This window comes from Macaca nemestrina, chromosome 1 (genome assembly GCF_043159975.1).
Source record: "Macaca nemestrina isolate mMacNem1 chromosome 1, mMacNem.hap1, whole genome shotgun sequence".
Lineage (NCBI taxonomy): Eukaryota > Metazoa > Chordata > Mammalia > Primates > Cercopithecidae > Macaca > Macaca nemestrina.
Window position 1 is genome coordinate 231,841,101 of NC_092125.1, and position 24,649 is coordinate 231,865,749.

At 56.1% G+C, this 24,649-nt stretch overlaps 1 protein-coding gene across 12 annotated transcripts in view; it reads right to left on the reverse strand.

Annotated features, from left to right (window-relative positions):
• LOC105496712 (protein kinase C zeta) overlaps window positions 1–24,649 on the reverse strand; it is a 148,622-nt gene that overhangs the window by 14,872 nt on the left and 109,101 nt on the right. For all 12 annotated transcript variants that reach the window (XM_011767278.3, XM_011767283.2, XM_011767282.2 and 9 more), the window contains 2 exons: window positions 17,857–17,954; window positions 2,152–2,238 (listed from right to left, as the gene is read on the reverse strand). In XM_011767278.3, the coding sequence (XP_011765580.1) occupies window positions 2,152–2,238; window positions 17,857–17,954 (185 nt within the window). The remainder of the gene's footprint in view (window positions 1–2,151; window positions 2,239–17,856; window positions 17,955–24,649) is intronic.

The window sequence follows — 24,649 nt, forward strand, 5'->3', positions numbered from 1 at the left end:
AGGAATTCAAGACCAGCCTGGACAATATGGTGAAACTCCGTCTCTACTAAATATACAAAAAAATTAGCTGGGTGTGGTGGCATACACCTGTAGTCCCAGCTACTCAGGAGGCTGAGGCAGGAGAATCACTTGAACCTGGGAGGCAGAGGTTGCAGTGAGCTGAGATCGCACCCCTGCACTCCAGCCTGGGTGACAGAGCGAGACTCCATCAAAAAAAAAAAAAAAAAAAGAAAAGAAATACGGAATTCCTTTGTGGTTAGCAATTCAGTTTCTGGGCCTATACCCCAAAGAACCGCAAGCAGGGTGTTCAAGAGATTACTTTACACCCATGTTCACCACGGCCAACATGCGGACGCTACCCAAGTGCCCCCCAAGGGATGGACGGAGAAGCAAAGTGTGGCCCCTCCATCCGATGGGCATTATCCAGCCTGAAAAAGGAAGGCAATCCTGAGACAGGCCACAGCACGGATGAACCCTGAGGACTCCAGGACACCAAAGGACCCACACTGTGATTCCACTGCGAAGAGGTCCCTAGAGTCCTCGAATCAGAGGGACAGAAAGTGGGACATGCCCATCTGGGGCGAGGACGTGGGGCTGGGGCGGGGGACAGGAAGGGAGTGTCCGACAGACCGAGCTTCAGCAGGGAAGAGCGGCGTGCTCTGGGGACGGGGGCCGGCGGTGGCTGCATGGCACGGGGGGCCTTCAGTGCCACTGAACTCCACGCCCCAAAACGCTACCTTGTGTGTGTGTGTATCTTGCCACGGTTTTTAACAAGAGCGTGTGGGAACTGAGTGCACTGTTCTAGATTTATTGCCTACTGTCCTATTGCCAGAAAGAATCTAAGGTGACTCACAAAATTGCATGGAACCTTCTTAAGTAAGGAAGTGAGGAAAAGGAGAAACTACAGAAGACAGGAAAGGTCCAGGGACCTGAAATAAGCCCCCAGACGGTCCTGGAGGCCCCACGGCTGCTGGGGGAGGCCCAAAAATAGAGACACGAAAGGGGGGGCAGGAAGCAGTCTCTCGGCTCACTCTAGAAAGAGACCATTCTCGTTCTGCTTCTGACGCTGAGTGAACGCTGGCCACGCCGTGCCACTGACAGGGTGAAGAGCAGAACCACGGCAGAGCCACCACAAGGACAGCACAGTCCCAGGCCTCCCCTCTCTCGGACCAGGCTCAGACCAGGCACCTGCTGCTTCAGGGGTGGAGCCCAGGGGACCGGTTCTGAGGCACCATAACTCAGGGGACCTCCCGAAAGTTATGATTCCGGAGCAACTATGGAAGGCGTCACACTGCGGGGGTCGTGGTGCCCTCTGCCATCCTCCCTGGACCTCCCTCCCTTGAGCGCCCGGCTGACCCCTGGAGAACGTCCCTGGACCCCTCCGCGCACACCCACCCGGCCCCCCCACCCCCGTGCACACCCACCCGGCCCCCCCACCCCCGCGCACACCCACCCCTCTGCACCCCCGCGCGTACCCACCCGGCCCCCCCACCCCCGCGCGTACCCACCCGGCCCCCCCACCCCGCACTCACCCACCCGGCCCCCCCACCCCCGCGCGTACCCACCCGGCCCCCCCACCCCCGCGCACACCCACCCGGCCCCCCCACCCCCGCACACACCCACCCCTCTGCACCCCCGCGCGTACCCACCCGGCCCCCCCACCCCCGCGCGTACCCACCCGGCCCCCCCACCCCCGCACACACCCACCCGGCCCCCCCACCCCCGCACACACCCACCCGGCCCCCCCACCCCCGCACACACCCACCCGGCCCCCCCACCCCCGCACACACCCACCCCTCTGCACCCCCGCGCGTACCCACCCGGCCCCCCCACCCCCGCACACACCCACCCGGCCCCCCCACCCCCGCGCGTACCCACCCGGCCCCCCCACCCCCGCGCACACCCACCCGGCCCCCCCACCTCCGCGCACACCCACCCCTCCGCACCCCCGCGTGTACCCACCCGGCTCCCCCACCCCCGCACGTACCCACCCAGCCCACCCCCCGCGCTCACCCCACCTACCGCCCCCGCCACGCTTACCCACACGCACCCCCCACACGCGTACCCACCTGGGCCCCCCGCTCCACACGCACCCACCCCTCCCCACCCCCCGCCACGGGCACCCACCCGGCCCCCTCAGCGCACACCCACCTGGCGTGCTCCTCGGGGAGCTTCCTCTGCCTCTGCATGTGGAACATCAGGTCCCCGCCATTGACGTACTCAATGACCAGGAACAGCCTGCAGGAAGAGAGGCATCGGAGGCTGCAGTCACCTTGGCAGACGACGGCCTCCTTAGACAGAAGCCCCACAGAAGCAGGCTTCGTAGGTCTGAGCCCTCTCAGAGGTTCAGTCTTGCAGAGGCCTGGGGCATTGGGGGCTGGGGAGAGCAAAGAGCAGCAGGACCACCCTGGCAGCAGAGAGGGGCTGGGGGGGATGGGCTGCAGGGCGGCTAGTGAAGTGGGCAGGGGAGGGAGTCACGCAGGGGCCTCACTGGCCTTTGCTCTTGGCCACTGTGTGTGGACTTGGGAAGTGTGGGTGGCCGCGGAATGAAGGACGTGGCTCGTCACCAGGTGGGAGCGGAGGGAGTCACGCAGGGGCCTCACCGGCCTTTGCCTTTGGCCACTGTGCGTGGACTTGGGAAGTGTGGGTGGCCGCGGAATGAAGGAGGTGGCTCGTCACCAGGTGGGAGCGGAGGTGGCTTGAACCAGGGCAGGGGGCTGGGGCAGGATCTGCCGGGGGCTGGAGCGAGGCGGTTTCTTGCATGGGGACAGCACCGCAGGCCCCGGGTGGGGCGGCCTAAGGCCTGGTTTCATCGTTGTGAGGCTGAGGAGTCCGCCAGCCCTCCAAGGGGACAAGCTGGGGTCAGGGTGAGGCCAGGCGGGAAGTGGCCTCCTGGTTTCGCAGACGTGATCGTATGATTTTAAAAGACCTGCGGACGTCATCAGGACCACGCAGGCCCTTCCTGTCGCAGGGACTGGGCCACGTGGTTTCTCTTCCTAATAAGGTCTTTCCTACATTTCATGAGACTCAATTTTCAAAATTAAATTCCCACACAATCTCCCAGAAATACCCTGTGGCAGGCACCTTGTGGGTTTTTAGGTCAGTGGCTCCTCTGGCACCTGAATTGTTTATTTCCTTCGGACCGGTGGCTGCTCCTGGCTGCCCCTCGTGGAGCAGAGAGTGGACGAGGGACGTGTGTGGTGAATCTGCCCGTTTCCCTTGATCCCATGCAAGCTCCCACACCATCGCCACTGTTACACCTCAAGGCACCTGTCCCTGCTCCTGCCCTCCACGAGCTCCCAGAATTAAGCCAGAGAGGACAGGGGCCAGTTTACACAGGGCAGGTGAACTGGCTGCAAATCATCTGCGAAGTTTCTGATTGGAAACAAACTCCTAAAAATCAAAAGAGCCCTGGGCCCCGAGTGCAGAGCTGGAGACGTCCACCTGGCCAGTCCGTCCACCTGGCCAGTCCAGCATCCGGAAGAACAAGCCGTGCCTTTGGAGAGCGGCTGGAGAAGGGAGCAGCTGGGAAAGGGAGCAGCTGGGAAAGGGAGCGGCTGGGAAAGGGAGCAGCTGGGGAGGGAGTTGCTAACAGAGACCCTGTGGCCCGCAAAGCCAAAAATGTTTACTCTCGGGCCTTTCAAGAAAAAGTTTGCCAATCCCCGGTATTATAAACAAAATGGCAATGACAGAAAGAGCAGCTCTGAGGGTGCCCTCGGTGTGCAGGAGCGTCCTCAGTGCATCCACGGAGGGACTCGTTCAGTAGTGTCAACCTCACGGGAAGGAAGCTGCATGAAGGCCGCCAACCCCTGGAGCCCACGCGTGACCTAAGAGCTGGTCAGAAAGCTTTTTGTTGTTGTTGTTTAAAATAATAAATTTTATATTATAAAAAAAGTAAAGAAGAAAAATAAAAGTTTTAATTTTACCTTCAAAAAAAGTTTTACATTGGATAAAAAGAATTACTTTTTTTAAAAATTATACTTTAAATTACACTTTAAGGAAGTGCAAACACATATGCCATGGAGGTTTCCTGAACCCATCAACCCGTCATCTACATTAGGTATTTCTCCTAATGCTCTCCCTCCCTAGCTCCCCACCCCCCGACAGGTCCCGGTGTGTGATGTTCCCCTCCCCGTGTCCATGTGTTCTCATTGTTCAACTCCCACTTATGAGTGAGAACCATGCGGTGTTTGTTTTTTTGTTCCTGTGTTAGTTTGCTGAGAATGATGGTTTCCAGCTTCGCCCGTGTGCCTGCAGGGGACATGAACCCATCCTTTTTTATGGCTGCATAGTATTCCATGTGTCACATTTTCTTCATCCAGTCTATCACTGATGGGCATCTGGGTTGGTTCCAAGTCTTTGCTATTGTGGACAGTGCTCATCGGCTTTTTTCATGATTTTATCATCTACATCTGTAACACCCATCAACATGACTATGTTGCATCCAAAAACCTTGGTTAGGATACTTCGAATGATATCAGATCTAACATATGGGCAAGCATGGCCAAGATGTGCATGGTCATATACAGTTGGTCCACACCTACACCAGGAGGCAGCTTCGGTGTGCGCCACGATTAGGGGTTCCTTCCTTCCAGTGAGGCTGTCGTACACCTGTCTCCTGGCCTGTGGGCTGCAGCCAGGCCCGCCCGTGCCCCCTGCTTGCCGCCCAGCCCGCAGGCCAGTGCCACCCAGACGGCCTGAGGCCCAGCGCGGCCTGGAGCAGCAGGGCGCCCAGGCCTCAGCCATGAGTCCTCAGCATGTCAGCGGCCAGTGCCTACAACTGGGCGGAGACAAGAGCCACCGGTCAGAAAGCTTTCAGAAAGGATTTATTCAAAACCCTTAGAGCGCCTGGGTGCGGTGGCTCACGCCTGTAATCCCAGCATTCTGGGAGGCCAAGGCTGGAGCAGACCACCTGAGGTTAGGAATTCAAGACCATCCTGGCCAACATGGTGAAATCCCGGTCTCTACTAAAGATACAAAAATTACCCAGGGCTGGTGGTGTGCACCTGTAATCCCAGCTACTCGGGAGGCTGAGGCTGGAGAATCGCCTGAACACAGGAGGTGGAGGCTGCAGTGAGCTGAGACTGCGCCACTGCACTCTAGCCTGGGCAACAGAGCAAGACTCCGTCGCAAAGAATAGAACAAAAATACAAAAAAACACAAAAACCCTTAGGGTGACTTCACTGCACATTTTTTGCCACCAGGAGTTACACGCCCCAAAGGGTGCTAGTCCCTTCTGCCCGTCCCCTGTGAGAGGAGCCACGTTCACCCCCACAGTGCTGCTGCCGTGTGCCTGGGAAGGGCCTCCACGGCCTCTGTGGGTTCATTCTGACTTTAAGCTATCACGGCCCATAGGACAGGGACAAAGCCAGCTCCATTTCCAGAGAAAATAAAGAAATACGTGAACTCTAGAGAAAAGCATCAGTCCGATGCCTCAGGAGCCCGAGATAATTTGGGGGACGCTTCAACCCTCAGAGAGGGAGGGGTGCAGGCCGTTTCCTCTTCCTCTCCGGAGAAAAGCCCATCGTGGGAACGGCGCTGAGAGCCATTTCCCTCTGCCCCAGGCCTGGGACCCAGGCAGCTTGCTGAGAAAGGAATTTATTTAATTTACAACTGCTCAAGCAGCAATGATGGTGGGCTTTTTTGTCTACAGAAAAACCTTAATGCTACTTCTGACATTTCTTCAGAGCAAAAAATCCACCAAGACAATCTGGTGTCAATTCACTCTGAAGGCGACTCGGCGTGATGCAAGCTGAACCGGCTGCTGACAAAACACCTGGGACCGCAGCTGAGCGAGCTCCGAGCCCACTCCTCTCCTCACGCTGGTGGTGTGCACCTGTAATCCACGTAGGCACCGTCCTGCGTACAGGCTCTCAGGCAGGGGCGCAAGGCCAGGCCACGGGGCGTGTGTGGCTTCACCCATTAGTCCCTCGGTGACACGCACAGTCCTGACCCCAAGGGACACTGGGAAGTACGGCCTGGTGGGGGCTCAGGCTGCCCCTCCGTGCCACTCGCCATGTCGTGGCCTGATCTGGGCTGGTGATGCCCCTCCCTGTCCTGGCAGCCATGCTCCTCCCATGTTTGCAAGGGGAGAGGAGCAACCAGAGCCCAGGTGGGAGGTGGGACGCGAGATGCACGAGACACGTGCCCTCAGAGATGTTTTTTTGAGACCGGATCTCGCTCTGTCACCCAGGCTGGAGTGCAGTGGCGTGATCATGGCTCACTGCAGCCTCAACCTCTCAGGCTCAGGCAATTCTCCCACTTTGGCCTCGTGAGGAGCTGGGACCACAGGCTCACACCACCACCGTCAGCTAATTTTTAAATTTTTTATAGAGACGGGATCTCGAGATATTTCCCAGGCTGGTCTTGAATCCCTGGCCTCAAGTGATCCTCTGGACTCAGCCTCCCAAAGGGCTGGGATTACAGGTATAAACCACTGCACCTGCCTGTCCGCAATACTCAATCAAATATGCAAACATGAAGTATGCCAGCGAAAATGGATTCATCAACAACCAAAGACAAAGTGCAGCTCTCAGGAACTAGGCGAGACGCCGACTGCAGCCGGATCCAGTCCCTGACCCTGCCCTGGAACCCGCACCATCCAACAGACGTGGGAAGTGGAGGGACGGCAGCTGCAGGGGGATGCTGGAAGCTCACAAAACCTCCCGGGGGCAGCCAGGGGCTCCGGGAAGCTCAAAAACCTCCTAGGAGGTGAGCCCCGTCCTCGCTGCCGCCCCTTCTCGCCACTCCCCCCACCCTCTCCAGGAATGCGAAGTGCTGGCTCAGAGGGAGGAACCGGAGGCACGGGAGACGCCGCTCTGAGAGTCAAGAAGTAACCAGATGGGTCCGGGCCAGCTGCCACCATGTGTGTACAGAAAGTTCTGGTGGAACGCAGCCACACGCATCCCTTCACACTGTCTGAGGCTGCTTCTGTGCTAGAACGCGTAGTTGCCACAGAGGCCGCACGGCCCACAAAGGTGGAAATATTTACTGCCTGACCCTTTAAGGCAACCTTTGCTGACCCCTGGTGTGGCCCTCAGTAAGCGTCAGGGGCCACTCCAAGTCCCTCTGTGTTAACGCACGTGACTGCATCACCAGAAAGTAAGTTTCAGCCCTTGCCGTTTTACAGATGGGGAAGCCGAGGCATAGACAGGTTGGGGGACGTTCTCCGGCTCACACAGCTCCCGGCTTGTCAGACCCAACATCAGACGACTTGGGCAGGCCCAGAACCCTCAATTGGAAACCCCACTTTCAGGTCCTGTCCCCGCCTCACAGCGGACACCATAGCGGTGACAGAGCTGCCCCCAGAGGGAGAAGGCCAGGGGTCACCTGAGTTCAAGGAACAGGAGAGGAGAACGAAGGAGATAAGCAGAGGGGCCACAGAGGCGGGTGTGGCCGCGGCACCGTCAACACAGGGCATGCTGGAAAATCAGATTCCTGACTCGGAGAGCAGGACGGACATTAAAGTTCTGAGGAAGACACCAGCAGATGAGGAAAGGCGGTAAAGCTCAATCAACAGAAGGATTTTACTTCGTCCAAAGAAATCTACTGGTGGGGATGCTGGCAGGCCTTGGATTTCTCCATCAAGGATAAAATGCCAGAACATGCCCGGGAAATGCACTCGAGCCCTGGAAGGCAAACATGGGTGTCCGCAACACGAAAGGACACGTGGGAGGCAGCCCCTCACCTTCCCGGAGCCAGGAGACACGGCCTGGGGTGAAGCTGAGCAGAGGAGAAGGCAAGGCAGGGTGCAGCCGTGGAACTGGGTGAGAACACCCCGCCTCTGAAGGGTAAGGCTCACATCACGAAAGCCGGGGCAGAGCGAGGCAGCTGCCCTCCATGACACCCAAGGCCCACCAATCACACACGGATCCCACCAAGAGGTAATACCAACGCGATTTAGAATGTTCCTGGGAATTTAAAAATCAGGAAAATTTAAAAATCCAATGAAACTTGCACAGGAAAAGGAAGCTAGAGATCAGACGCAGAGTGTGCAGGGAACTCTCATCATTTTAGGCCGCCTCGGCATCCATTCTGAATCTAAGTTGGACTTACTCCCACCAGAAGCAGGGCTGTCACCTTGACAGTTTCCAGTTCCACATCCTCCCATTCCTCGAGCTGGCCCACCCAGACACCCGCCCTATGCAACTGGCCCCAGTGACCTCCCTGCAGCCCCGCTGATGCCATGCCCCACAGTCACAGCACGGCCCCACCATGGAGCCCCCCACAGTCACAGTGCGGCCACACCACGGAGTCCCCCCACAGTCACAGCGCGGCCACACCGTGGAGTCCCCCACAGTCACAGTGCGGCCACACCACGGAGTCCCCCCACAGTCACAGCGCGGCCACACCGTGGAGTCCCCCACAGTCACAGTGTGGCCACACCACGGAGTCCCCCCACAGTCACAGCGCGGCCCCACCGTGGAGTCCCCCACAGTCACAGTGCGGCCACACCACGGAGTCCCCCCACAGTCACAGCGCGGCCCCCCCACAGTCACAGCGCGGCCCCACCACGGAGTCCCCCCACAGTCACAGTGCGGCCCCACCATGGAGTCCCCCCACAGTCACAGCACAGCCCCACGGGGCTCAGGCCTGCTTGCTTTCAGTCCACCAGTTAAAACTTCCCATGGGAAACCTGTGTGCAGAACACCCTGGACGCAATAAAGGGTTGGCCCAGGGGTCCCTGTCTCTCTTTATGCTCCCTGGACTCCCAGCAGGTCGCGTATCCCCAAGGCCTGTAGGTGATAAAAGTTGTGTTTCCATCCTGTGTCTCTCTTGATCACTGGAGCAGTAGCTCTCTGTCCTAAATATTCTAAATTAAAACAGTATGAATATCAACAACAAAAACAATCCTAAATAAAATATCAGCAAATTGAATTCAGAAGCACATTAACAAAGTAACACACTAAGACAGGGCACAGTTTTCCCCAGGAATCTAAGGATGGTTCAATACCAGCAGCTACATTATGATGACACCATTCACTCCGGGAGGCCCTAAGGAGCAAAAATCATTAACAATGATCTCCACAAATGGCGAGGAAGCCTTTGAACAACTTTCAGTGTTTTTTCTGGATAGCAAAATAGAAATGGATAGAAAGTCCCTTAACACGACAAGTCACACCTCTGTATGCAGTTATCGGTCATCTTCTCTTAGCTTCACGCTGCTGCTCAGCCTTTCTAGAACCTTCTCCCAGTGGCTGGGGCTGAGAGGCTGCATCATTGCCAGGGCCTTTGCCAGCAGAAGGTGTCCTCAGAGACCAGATGACGGGCCCAGGAACTGGGAGGGTCCATTCCCATCTCCAACAGCTCAGGCAGGGGCAGCTCCTCTATGGGCTCCAGAACCCAATTTGGTGACTGCAGGCAGAGGCCCTGTCTCTCCTCTCCCCTGTGGCCCTCCCAACACCCTTTGCCCATGCCAGGGCAAATGCTGCCTGTCTGAGATGGGTAAATGGTTCGGTTCTGCCTTGAGGATGGCACTGTCCTTCCGGTGCAAAGTGTTCCAGCTGTGGTCAGAAATAGGACAGGGCTGCCTGCTGTCGACGTCACCCCAGTGAGGCAGGTGCTGGCCACTGTCATCAGAGAGGAGGATGAACAGAAGCAGCACAACCCGGGTGCAGCGGCTGAGGCGGGTGATGCTGCCCCACCTGGAGATGTCAACCCTGTGCATCCAAAGCCCCAGAAAACCACCTGAAACTTACTACAAGGAGAGAACTCAGCAGCCTTGGGGCCCACAATTACCACGCAGAGACCAAGCTGCCTGCCGCTGGATGCTCTGAGGGAAGAAAAAGACCTCGTTTATAACAGAAACAAGAGACGAAACACTCAAGACAAAATTAAACAAGGAAGTGGCCGGGCACGATGGCTCACGCCTGAAATCCCAGCACTTTGGGAAGCTGAGGAGGGAGAATCGCTTGAGCCCAGGAGTTTGAGACTGGACTAGGCAACATAGCAAGACCCCCATCTCTAATAATAATAATAATAATAATAATAATAATAATAATAAGACACGGAAGTGAAAAAAACGACATGAAGACTTCAAGAGTCTCTGGAAAGAGGATTTGAGTGAATGAAAAGTTAAACCGGGTTCCTGAACGGGAAGATCCAACACTAGAAGGATGTCAGTTTCTCCCCAGGTAATGTGTAAACTGAACAAATCCCAATGAAAATGCCAGTTTCGGGCCAGGTGCGGTGGCTCACACCTGTAATCTCAGAACTTTGAGAGGCTGAGGCAGGCGGATCACTTGAGGTCGGGAATTTGAGACCAGCCTGGCCAACAGCAAAACCCCGTCTCTACTAAAAATACAAAGATTAGCTGGGTGTGGTGTCAGGGGCCTGTAATCCCAGCTACTTGGGGGGTTGAGGCATGAGAACTGCTTGACCCCAGGGGGCGGAGGTTGAAGTGAGCCAAGATTGTGCCACTGCATTCCAGCCTGGGTGACAGAGCAAGACCCCGTCCCCCCTCCCCCAAACAAAGAAAGAAAAAAAGAAAAGAAAATGCCAGTTTATTTTTCTTTCTGGAGGCAGACAGGTTGATTATAAAGTCCACATGGAAAAATAAACACGAGAAAAGGAAAAACAAGAGGCAAAACCGTCCAGATGGTGACGCTGCTTAGTCCAGGGTATCTGGGGTGTGGACGAAGGTTCTTTCCTGCATGTTAAAATGGGACACAGGTTTAGAAAGAAGCTCTTCTTTCGTGTGGTCTCTGTCATCATCTAGTAGTTAAGCAGCAAAGGCACAATTTCAGGATTGGTCCCGAAAGTTCCTTCAACTAAGGAGACCCCAGGCGGCTCCACGGCCGTCAGCCCATCCCTGCCCACCCTGGGGACCATGCAGGGCGCAGTGGCATGGGACGTTCAGGTCTGGATGGAGAGGAGGAGACGCCATGACCTCGTCTCTGCTGACTGCTGGCAAAATCATCTCCAAGCCTGGCAGTGGAGGTCCCCTGGTCCTAATATGGCCCCGCATGGCAATGACACCCAGCCCCCGACCTGTTCTAAGAGTGGCCGGTGCCTCCTGATTAGAAACGAACAACGCATCCCTTTCTCCTGTGTTCTGCACAGCGCCGCGTGGCCTGCGACACCACATCAGGAAACAGCAGGGCCCCCTGTGCGTTGCAGGTATGTCCTGGGGGTCCCCGAGGGCCCCTGACTGCCCAGGGCTCTGGGATGGTTCACGTGCAGCTGTCCACAGTGTCCCGAAGACTGCAGGATGCCCTCGCAATGCAAAAGGCAAACCAAACCCCGGGCTCCTGCCAGGCCCCCGATGCTGGGAAGAGCCCCTTCTCCCATGCACAGCCTGGTGGGGGCCACGGGCCCGAGCGTCCTGCTCTGGAAGTGCCACGGTTTAGGGTGGCACTTTTACCATTTTAGGCAACCCCGATGAAAAGTGAGCAAAGCAGGGGCTGCTGAGCCGTCACCGTGTGTCGGGAGAACAAAGGCTGAGGCGGCTGCGCCCACGCCGGGCCCTGCGGGTGTCAGTCAGCATCTGCTCCTTCTGTGCTGAGCTCTCGTGACTCCAGCACACGGATGGGTTTTGAAAGGGAGATGACTCATGTTCGAGAGGCACCTGCCCTTCCCAAGGTCGTGGCCGAGGCTGTCCCTGCTGTGGCACCCACTGAGCCCTTCCCTCTACTGCCCGCACCCCACGGCGGCACCTCCTCCTGCAGCCCTGAGGAGGCAGCACCCCAGGGTCGGACCCCGTCACACCCTCACCTCTTTCTCACACACCCACAACCACCCCCCAGGGGCATCTCCACCCCAGGCCACGGCTGTCTGTGTAGATACAGGGTCTGGTTTGTCCATAAAGCAGGTGTTTATTGTGTCTTAAAAATGCGAATTAATTGTTTCTCTCCACCTGTACACACGAGGTGAGATTAATGTTGAACTGTAACATTCAGGGATTCCTGTAGCCACCCAGTGGACACGAACATGGCCAGTCCCCGAGTCCTCCACGTCCAGGCTGGCGCCGCCCTATGCCTGTCTGGCCAGCACTGCCCTGACTTCTGGGAACTGGGGCGACTCCCCCACATGGGGACAGGCCCCTCCTCCCCACCCCCTAAGGCCTCCCTCCAGGCCATGACAGGCCCAGCAGGTCCCTCTAGCTTCTGTGGCCCAGACCCTACTCCCCACACGAGTGCTTGCCCAACACCAGCACTGCACTGAGAATCCCCGAGGCCTCTGCATCCCGGGGCCTCTGCATCCCGGGGCCTCTTGGCCAAGTCCAGCTTCTAAAGCCCCCTGGCACCTTCAGGCCTAGTTTTCTCCCGTCCCTGACACACACCATTGCCCTTGTCCTTCCCACAGGCCTGTCCCCTATGAGCCCCTCCTATGTGACCCAACCCCCGCCTGCCCTCTTCTCTCCACGCAGTCCCACTCTGCTCCTGGGGGGCCCTCTCCGGGTGCCACGCCTCCTGACGCTGGTGACCGATTCCGGGGACGTCACTCTCTGCTGTTAGCAAAGCTGTCTCCCTCTCCAGAGCTTCGGGCAGGTTTCAAAGCATAAGTGATAAACACACACACGCGCGCACGCGCACACACACACACGCGCACACACGCGCACAGACGCACACGCACACGCACGCACACGCGCGCACACACATGCACACGCACGCGCGCACACACACACGCACACACACATGCACACACACGCACACACACACGTGCACACACACACGCGCGCACACACACGCACACACACACGCACAGTGCTAGGCGAGGTGCTTTTCACGTCCAGAAGTCACTTTGACCCAGAAGAACTTACTCAAGTGTCTAAGTCAGTGCACGGCCTGAGAAGTGCTTCCACAGATAAGCAAGGGTGTGTGTGTGTTCTTTTTAAAGAAACACATTCTGAGTGTGAATGAATGTAAAATAATCAACCGTGGCAAACAGTAAGAGGTTTTATTTTAGGACAGCGAGTGAACGGGCATATTTTAGGGGTAGTTTGCTCACCTACCATCTGAGATCACTGTGCCTTAGTGAGAAAGTGTCCTCAGACTCCAGCTGAATGGGGCGGGGGACACTGAAAGTAGTCATTTCAGCTAAATCTCTAGTTACCCGGTTTTCCTGAAATAGCTTAAACTGAAGCGATTTCTCGTTCTGGAGGTTTTATGGCTCATTTAATTTTGGCTGCTGTTTGGAAACGGTGGGCTGTCTGTGTAGATACAGGGTCTGGTTTGTCCATAAAGCAGGTGTTTATTGTGTTTTAAAAATGCGAATGAATTGTTTCTCTCCACCTGTACACACGAGGTGAGATTAATGTTGAACTGTAACATTCAGGGGTTCCCTGTAGCCACCCGGTGGACACGAACATGGCCAGCCAGAAGAGGCACAACCAGATCTGGGGTGGGAAGAAAGCGACTCTGATTCTTCCCCACTCACAGACCCTTTATGGGAACCAAACGTGCGAGGAAACCTCTGCAGTTTCATTTGCCAGGTATCCCCTGGATGTGGCCTGGGAGCTGTGAGGCCGCCCAGAGCGAATGGGTGTCCTGTCCTGCGTGTCACTCACCTGGCCCTCAGCAAGAGGCCCATGTGAAACCTCAGCTGGACGTTCCAGCAGAACCAACGCACAGAGAGAAAGTCCCCGTAAAACCTGCAGTCACCTCCAGTGACCAGGGAGCAGAGGTGGAGCAGCCGAGCACACCCACCTGGGCCAGGCCAGACTTTTCCGCCACCCAGACGCGTGGCCGCCTTGCCGAGGTTGGCTTTGCTTCATGTGGGTGTCTGGTGCTGTGCAGTCAGTGAGGATTTGTGGGCAGGTTTCACAGCCCCCCAGCTACTGGACTGAGGCAGCTGTCAGTCCTCCCCTCAACCCGAAGCTCACGCATGACACTACCTGTCGAAGACACCGTGCCAACGAGAAGAAAGGCCCTCACGATGAGGGAGCGGGTTCCCATGCGCCTGCCTTGCTGTAAATGGTTGAGTCCCAGCTTTACCAATCCTCACAGCAGCTGCAGGGGACAGGGGACAGGGGACAGGGCACAGGCATCCCTGCTGTTCTGTTTCCAGGGAGGAAACGGGGGTGCCGAGGGCCACGTGGTGTGGAGCTGCAGAGCTGACAGGCATGTGCGCCCGGACCTTGGCTGTGTTGCCGTCAGGAAAAACGGCAAAAGGCTTCGGAGCTGTCGCACACACGCTCTTCTTGGTTATCTGTTTCTATGGGGTCTTCTGGAGTTTCATCTTTCCAACTTGGTAAGATGCACGCAACCGACAACAGTGCAAGCAAGGCAGACGAGCAAACGAGGCCGGTCCGTGAAGGGCGACGGATTCTCGCTGGCCCCCACGCCAGTTCTGCTTCTCTCTGTAACTCTGCCTCAGCGCCCTGATCGCCCGTGTCTGTGCGGACTCTGAAGTCTCCTTTGAGCAGCTGGGACATCTTACTAGTCTTCAGGTTCACTAGAGTCACATACAATCTGACACATGTCCATCTCCTATTTGTGTGACAAACGATGTCACTTTTTTTTTTTAAGAGATTGTCATCTAATACCACTGCTGCTAAGTGCCAGGTGTCAACCAAGTGCTGGGGACTGGAAAACAGACAGCACAGCCCCACTCTTTGGGAGTTCACTTCTCATGGGGGAGACAGGTCTACAGCTGACCTTGGGGCTAAAGCAGGCTCCCAACAGCCGGGGCGACACTTGCGATCCTGACCAACCATATGTCAGATACTCTGGAAGTCACTGACAGATTCAGCTAACATAAAAACAGACAGCCAGGCGCGGTGGCTCACGCCTGTAATCCCAGCACTTTGGGAGGCCGAGGCACGCGGATCACGAGGTCAGGAGATCAAGACCATCCTGGCAAACACGGTGAAACCCCGTCTCTACTAAAAATACAAAAAATTAGCCGGGCGTGGTGGCGGGCGCCTGTGGTCCCAGCTACTCGGGAGGCTGAGGCAGGAGAATGGCAGGAACCCGGGAGGCGGAGCTTGCAGTGAGCTGAGATCGTGCCACCGCACTCCAGCCTGGACGACAGAGTGAGACTCCGCCTCAAAAAAAAAAAAAAAGGGGGCAAAAAACTTAGGCACGCATAGGGATTCTTCCCAAATGTGAATGCCGAACCTCCCACAGGACAGTGAGTGGTGCCGCTGCGGGGATCCCACAGACACCCCACAGATGACAATTCTTTACGTTCGGGTTTGCGCAGCTGGGAACCTGTGACTCGGGAGAAGAGTCCAAAGACACAAGTGCAGAAGGGGCTGTGCTTTGGGCCACTCGGCGAAGTGAGGGTGGGGTATCGGACCCCTTTTACATCTACATCCCTACAAGTTCATACAGGAAGACGAACCAAAGCCAAACAAAACCCTTCTTGGAACCTCACTATTCAGGAAGTGTAGGGGCACTAGGCTGCCTTCCCCGGGCGCATTCTGAAATCGCAAGGGATGGCAGGTGGGGCGGACAGAGGCCTGGAAAAGCGGTGGGAACGCACAAAGGGAGGCATTGACTCGCTCCGGGAGGCAGGGGAGCAGGAGGAAAGGGGACAGAGCTGTCAGGCGCGGGCGCTGCGGGCGGGGGCGCCACGCTGGGGCCTGCGATGGGGCACTGGGGCCTGGTCACTACAAGCCTCGTCTACACGCACAGGAAGCTTGGAACTTACCCCAAAAGCAACTGGGGAGGAATCAGAGGAGCTTTGAGGCAGGAGAAAGACACTTGAGATCTGTGCTTCTCAAATATGGCTCAGGCCCAACATGGGGAAGCCGACACTGGGGAGCCCTGGGGTCAGGTGGGGAGGGCGGGGGACCGTGAAGCACACTGAGGCGGCGGAAGCAGTCGGAAAACAGGAACCCTTGACCAGGGCAGCACCGCAGGCAGAGCAGGTCGGGGAACGGCTCTTCCAACAGGCAGACGGGTGGCCGCCGAGCACAGGCAAGGACAGGACCCTGAGGTCAGGAGAGCCGAGAGTGCAGCGGAGGAGCGCAAGCAGCCAGACGTACAGCTTAGAACCGGGCAGCAGAGAGTCACACCCAGGGCCTGGGACCGCTGTGCTCAGGAAGCCCGGCCTGCAAAGCTGGCCTGGAGCTGGGGCTGGGAATGTGAACTACAAACGGTTCCCTACACGGATATAAAATGCTTCTGCATGACCAGCAGGCAGAGTGGTGGACGCTGTAATCCCAGCCCAGCACTTTGGGAGGCTGAGGTGGGAGCCCAGGAGTTTGAGCCCAGCCTGGGTAACAGAGCAAGACCCTATCTTTATTTTATTAAAAAAAAAAAAAAAAAAACTCTGGAGGCTGGGCACAGTGGCTCATGCCTGTAATCCCAGCCCTTTGGGAGGCTGCAGAGGGCAGATGGCTTGAGGTCAGGAGTTCAAGACCCGCCTGGCCAACACAGTGAAACCTCTGTTGCTACTAAAAATACAAAAATTAGCCAGATGTGGTGGCGGGTGCCTGTAATCCCAGCTACTTGGGAGGCTGAGGCAGGAGAATCGCATGAAGCCAGGAGGCGGTGACTGCAGTTAGCCGAGATGGTGCCCCTGAACTCCAGCCTGGGTGATAGAGTGAGACTCCATCAAAAACAAGAAGAACACATTAAAAAAAAAAAAAAGCCGTGCCCCAACTGTGTGTGCCTGAACAAGATGCCTCATGCTCCTGACGGTGAATTCAACGGTCACCTTGACTGGGCACGGGATTGGGATGCCCTGACAGCTGGCTACCCATGACTTCCGGGCATGCCTGTGAGGGTGCTTCTGGAATAATAATCAGACGGCCCTCCCTGAAGTAGACGGGCATCGTCCAGGCCCCTGGGGGCGTGAAGAGAACAAGAAAGAGGAAGAAGGCTGTGTTTCCCTGACTACCGAGCTATCCACTTTCTGGCTCCCTTGCTCCTGGCTCTGAGGCCTTCAGACCCGGACTGGAATCGACCTCATCAGCTCCTGGCTCTCAGGCCTTCAAGCTGCGCCACTGGTTCTCCTGGGCCTCCAGCCTGCAGATGGTGGACTGTAGGATTTCTCAGCCTCCGTAATCCCATGAATCAGTATCTTACAATAAATCTCTTCACACACACACACACACACATGCACACACACACGCACGCTCCTGGTTCTATTTCTCAGGAGAACCCTGACCAATGCGATGCTGAACAGCTGCTCTCCGCTGGGAGTCTGGAATCTCGGTTCGTGTGCAGCCTGCAGGGCCAGCCCATGACAAAAACCCTGAGTTGTCACAATTCATTGCTGGAGGAACTGGGAGAGGGCCCTTGGGAGGCTCGTGACTGGTTTCTTCCGGAATTTTCCCCATGTGCCTTTTTCCTTGGCCAAGTCTCCCTTATTCCTCCAGTGTAGTGGCCCAGCTGTGGCCCCAAGTGCGGCCATATGACTGATCCCAGGAGTCCTCCTAGCCAATCGTCGAACCTGGGGATGGGCTTGAGGACTCGATGCAGAACATACTCAACAACTCTTCAAATAAACAAATCAGGTAGGTCAAAGGCAACTGGCCCCCAGAATTTTAAACAGAGCATACATTTAATGTCCTAGATCACCAGCTTTCAAACGTATTCAAAGCCAAAGAATTCCAATACATATAAAGCTTGAAGATGAAGCTGTATGTACTTTAATAAGCACACAAATCCACCTCTCTTGCTTACTTTCATAGCCCCAGCACCTGACCCAATGCCTGCACTGAGTGGGATACCTCCAATAAGTATTTTGTAAACGGAATTAAATAACTTAAGCTCAGATCATGAAATGTACTTAATATGACACCAACCAAGGAGAACAACAAAGAGAGTCTGCTGACCTGAAAACACCCATACAGCAACTGGGAGAACCTTACAGGTAACAGCTGACACATCACACCAGACTTAGCTTTTGTGCAGCTCAAATCTGAAATCTGCGGAGTATCAGAAACATCCTTCTTTTTCTTACCGACTTGTCGTCTGGAAGCAGGAATGTAATCCGACCAGGAAGGGGTTGCTGGATGCCTGCTCAAACACGTGCTTCTCTGTCTGTACCCAGTCAATATCCTGAAATAGAAACCAGGGAGTGGTAATGAGGCTCCTGAATGCTCCTCACAGACATCCTGGGCAAGGGGGAGGCAAGGGAGGAGTCTCTCTCCTCTGCTTTCAGGAAGATAATGCAGAGAGGAAAAGAAAACACCCATTAGGAACTGCATCACCACCACTGTCACCATCCACCCCACCTCTACCACCATCGTCACTGTCACCATCACCACCACTGTCACCATCCACCCCACCTCTACCACCATCGTCACTGTCACCATCACTGTAACCATCACCACCACTGTCATCATCATCACCATCCACCCCACCTCTACCACCACCACCACCATCACCATCACTGTCACCATCCACCCCACCTCTACCACCATCGTCACTGTCACCATCACTGTAACCATCACCACCACTGTCATCATCATCACCATCCACCCCACCTCTACCACCACCACCACCATCACCATCACTGTCACCATCACCACCACTGTCACCATCCACCCCACCTCTACCACCATCGTCACTGTCATCATCACCACCACTGTCACCATCCACCCCACCTCTACCACCATCGTCACTGTCACCATCACCATCACTGTCATCATCATCACCATCCACCCCACCTCTACCACCACCACCACCACCACTATCGTCACTGTCACCACCACCACCACTGTCATCATCATCACCATCCACCCCACCTCTACCACCACCACCACCATCACCACCACTGTCACCATCCACCCCACCTCTACCACCATCGTCACTGTCATCATCACCACCACTGTCACCATCCACCCCACCTCTACCACCATCGTCACTGTCACCATCACCATCACTGTCATCATCATCACCATCCACCCCACCTCTACCACCACCACCACCACCACCACCGTCACTGTCACCATCACCACCACTGTCATCACCATCCACCCCACCTCTACCACCACCACCACCGTCACTGTCACCATCACCACTGTCATCGTCACCATCCACCCCACCTCTACCACCACCACCATCATCGTCACTGTCACCATCACCACCACTGTCACCATCCACCCCACCTCTACCACCATCGTCACTGTCACCATCACCACCACTGTCACCATCCACCCCACCTCTACCACCACCACCATCGTCACTGTCACCATCACCACCACTGTCATCGTCACCATCCACCCCACCTCTACCACCACCACCACCATCGTCACTGTCACCATCACCACCACTGTCATCATCACCATCCACCCCACCTCTACCACCACCACCACCATCGTCACTGTCACCATCACCACCACTGTCACCATCCACCCCACCTCTACGCCCACCACCACCACCACCACCATCGTCACTGTCACCACCACCACCACTGTCATCATCACCATCCACCCCACCTCTACCACCACCACCACCGTCACTGTCACCATCACCACCACTGTCATCATCACCATCCACCCCACCTCTACCCCCACCACCACCATTGTCACTGTCACCATCACCACCACTGTCACCATCCACCCCACCTCTACGCCCACCACCACCACCGTCACTGTCACCATCACCACCACTGTCATCAGCATCACCATCCACCCCACCTCTACCACCACCACCACCATCGTCACTGTCACCATCACCACCACTGTCATCATGATCACCATCCACCCCACCTCTACCACCACCACCATCATCGTCACCGTCACCATCACTACCACTGTCATCGTCACCATCCACCCCACCTCTACCACCACCACCGTCACCATCACCATCACCACCGTCATCATTGTCACCACCCACCCCACCTCTACCACCACCACCATCACTGTCACCATCACCACCATCGTCATTGTCACCATCCACCCTACCTCTACTACCACCACCACACCACCGTCACTGTCACCATCACCACCACTGTCATCATCACCATCCACCCCACCTCTACCACCACCACCATCATCGTCACTGTCACCATCACCACCGTCATCGTCACCATCCACCCCACCTCTACCACCACCACCACCACCATCGTCACTGTCACCATCACCACCGTCATCATCATCACCATCCACCCCACCTCTACCACCACCACCACCACCGTCACTGTCACCATCACCACCACTGTCATCATCATCACCATCCACCCCACCTCTACCACCACCACCATCGTCACTGTCACCATCACCACCACTGTCGTCGTCACCATCCACCCCACCTCTACCACCACCACCACCACCATCGTCACTGTCACCATCACCACCGTCATCATCACCATCCACCCCACCTCTACCACCACCACCACCACCGTCACTGTCACCATCACCACCACTGTCATCATCATCACCATCCACCCCACCTCTACCACCACCACCGTCACTGTCACCATCACCACCACTGTCATTGTCACCATCCACCCCACCTCTACCACCACCACCACCACCATCGTCACTGTCACCATCACCACCACTGTCATCATCACCATCCACCCCACCTCTACCACCACCACCACCATCGTCACTGTCACCATCACCACCACTGTCATCATCACCATCCACCCCACCTCTACCACCACCACCACCACCATCGTCACTGTCACCATCACCACCACTGTCATCATCACCATCCACCCCACCTCTACCACCACCACCACCATCGTCACTGTCACCATCACCACCACTGTCATCATCACCATCCACCCCACCTCTACCACCACCACCACCACCATCGTCACTGTCACCATCACCACCGTCATCATTGTCACCATCCACCCCACCTCTACCACCACCACCATCATCACTGTCACCATCACCACCGTCATCATTGTCACCATCCACCCTACCTCTACTACCACCACCACACCACCGTCACTGTCACCATCACCACTGTCATCATTGTCACCATCCACCCCACCTCTACCACCACCACCATCGTCACTGTCACCATCACCACCGTCATCGTCACTGTCACCACCACCATCATTGTCACTGTCACCATCACCACGGTCATCATCGTCACCATCCACCCCACCTGTACCACCACCATCGTCACTGTCAACACCACCGTCATCGTCACTGTCACCACCACCACCGTCACTGTCACCAATACCACCATCGTCACCATCCACCCCACCTCTACCCCCACCACCACCGTCACTGTCACCAACACCACCATCATCGTCACCATCCACCCCACCTCTACTCCCACCACCACCGTCACCGTCACCATCACCACCGTCATCGTCACCATCTGCCCCACCTCTACCACCACCACCACCATCACTGTAACCATCACCACCGTCATCACCATCCACCCCACCTCTACCCCCACCACCACTACCATCACTGTCACTGTCACCAACACCACCATCATCATCACCGTCACCATCACCACCGTTGTCATTGTCACCATCCGCCCCACCTCTACCACCACCACCACCACCACCATCACTGTAACCATCACCACGGTCATCATTGTCACCATCCACCCCACCTCTACCACCACCACCACCATCATCACTGTAACCATCACCACCGTCATCATCACCATCCACCCCACCTCTACCCCCACCACTACCATCACTGTCACTGTCACCAACACCATCATCGTCACCGTCACCATCACCGTCATCATTATCACCATCCGCCCCACCTCTACCCCCACCACCACCACCATCACTGTAAGCATCACCACCGTCGTCGTCACCATCCACCCCACCTCTACCACCACCACCACCGTCACCATCACCACCATCATCGTCACCATCCACCCCACCTCTACCACCACCACCGTCACCGTCACCATCACGTCATCATTGTCACCATCCGCCCCACCTCTACCACCACCACCACCACCACCACTGTAACCATCACCACCGTCATCATCGTCACCATCCACCCCACCTCTACCACCACCACCACCACCGTCACCATCACCATCATCATTGTCACCATCCACCCCACCTCTACCACCACCACCACCACCATCATCACCGTCACCATCACCACCGTCGTCATTGTTACCATCCACCCCACCTCCACCACCACCACTGTCACCATCACTACCACTGTCATCGTCACCATCCACCCCACCTCTACCACCACCACCACCACCATCGTCACTGTCACCATCACCACTGTCATCGTCACGATCCACCCCACCTCTACCACCACCACCACCATCACTGTCACCATCACCACTGTCGTCACTGTCACCACCACCACCGTCACTGTCACCAACACCACCGTCATTGTCACCATCCACCCCACCTCTACCACCACCGTCACTGTCACCAACACCACCATCATTGTCACTGTCACCACCACCATCGTCACTGTCACCACCACCGTCATTGTCACCATCCACCCCACCTCTACCCCCACCACCACCGTCACTGTCACCAACACCGTCGTCACTGTCACCACCACCGTCACTGTCACCAACACCACCGTCATCATCCACCCCACCTCTACCCTCACCACCATCACTGTCACCACCACCGTCATCATTGTCACCATCTACCCCACCTCTACCACCACCACGACCACCATCACTGTAACCATCACCACCAACATCGTCACCATCCACCCCACCTTTATCACCACCACCACTGTCACCGTCACCATCACCACTGTCATCGTCACCATCCACCCCACCTCTACCACCACCACCATCACCGTCACCATCACCACCGCCATCATCGTCACTGTCACCATCACCACCACTGTCATCATCATCACCATCCGCCCCACCTCTACCCCCCCACCATGGTCACTGTCACCATCACTGTCATCATCGTCACCATCCACCCCACCTCCACCCCATCATCGTCACTGTCACCATCACCGTCATCGTCACCATCCACCCCACCTCCACCTCCCACTACCATCACTGTCATCATCACTGTCATCATCAACATCCACCCGCCACCACCATCACTGTCACTGTCATCTTCACCACTAGTCATCACCGTCATCGTCATCACCACCACCGTCATCACCATCTGCATCATCACTGTCATTGCCATCATCACCATCATCATTGTCACCATCCACCTCACCTCCACCCCATCACTGTCACCATCATTGTCACTGTCACCATCACCATCACACCAGTCACCATCCACCCTACCTCCACCATCATCACTGTCACCATCACCATCGTCACCATCCACCCCACCTCTATCATCGTCACTGTCACCATCACCATCATTGTCACCATCCACCCCACCTCTACCACCACCGTCACTGTCACCATCACCATCATTGTCACCATCCACCCCACCTCTACCACCACCATCACTGTCACTGTCACCATCACTACCACTATCACCATCCACCCCACCTCCACCCCCCATTGTCACTGTCACCATCACCATCATCGTCATCATCCACCTTACCTCCCCACCATCGTCACTGTCACCATCACTGTCATCATCGTCACCATCCAGCCCACCTCCACCCCCCACCACCGTCACTGTCAGCATCACTGTCATCGTCGCCATCTACCCGCCACCATCATCACTGTCACTGTCACCATCACCTTTACCACTAGTCATTACCATCATCGTCATCACCATCACCACTGTCATCACCACCATCATCACCACCGTCACCATCAATGTCAACACTACCACCACCATGACCGTCATCACCATCAATCACCATCATCACCACCATCACCACTGTCATCATCCACCCCCAACTCCACCCCCCATCGTCACTGTCACCATCACCTTCATCACCATCAATCACCATCATCACCACCACCATCATCATCACAACTGTCATTGTCACCACCACTGCCATCATCATCACCATCTCCATCATCACTGTCATCATCACCACCAATGTCATCACCACCACCGTCATCAATGTCAACACTACCACCACCATGACCGTCATCACCATCACATCATCACCACCATCAGCATCTTCATCACCACCACCACCGTCACCATCATGTCATCACCACTGCCATCATCACCATCATCATCACCACTGCCATCATCACCATCATCACCGTCCTCACCATCACTGTCATCACCATCACCATCACCACCATCTTCACCACGATCACCAAAGCTACCAGCTCTGGTTGTATGCTGGCCTCTGGTGGTATGCTGGCCTCTGGCCTCCGGGCTTTGCCCTAACAGTTCCGGGAGGCAGGTATTATCTCCAGTTAGGACACAAGGAAACTGAGGTGGAGGGCTAAGAGGATTCCCCAAGGTCCCAGTGCCACTGAGTGATAAGCCTGGGACAAGCCTACACCCATCGCCAGAGCACTAGCTCCCGCCACAGGGCTGTCACCCTCCCAATGAACTCCTCCATGCTGGAATTCAGCAAAATGCTGCAAGGTCAAAGGCAACTTTAGAGTCACAAAGATCCAACAGCTTGGTCTCATCTTGACCCCAGAAAGTAGGCTGGAAAAGGTTTCCATATCTTCCTAGGTCAACCCCTTGTCTTCACGGTTAGAAAAATGACAGTGAAAGAAATGCATCCCAAATAGGCTGGAGTACAGGGGTGTGATCACTGCTCACTGCAGCCTTGACCTCTGGAGCTCCAGCAATCCTCCCACTTCAGCCTCCAGAGGAGCTGGGACCACAGATACACACCACACTCAGCAATTTTATTTTTTGCAGAGGCAGGGTCTTACTGTGTTGCCTGCCCCTACCCCTGGAAGTTTTGTGGAAACAAATCAGCAAACCATTAGGATCT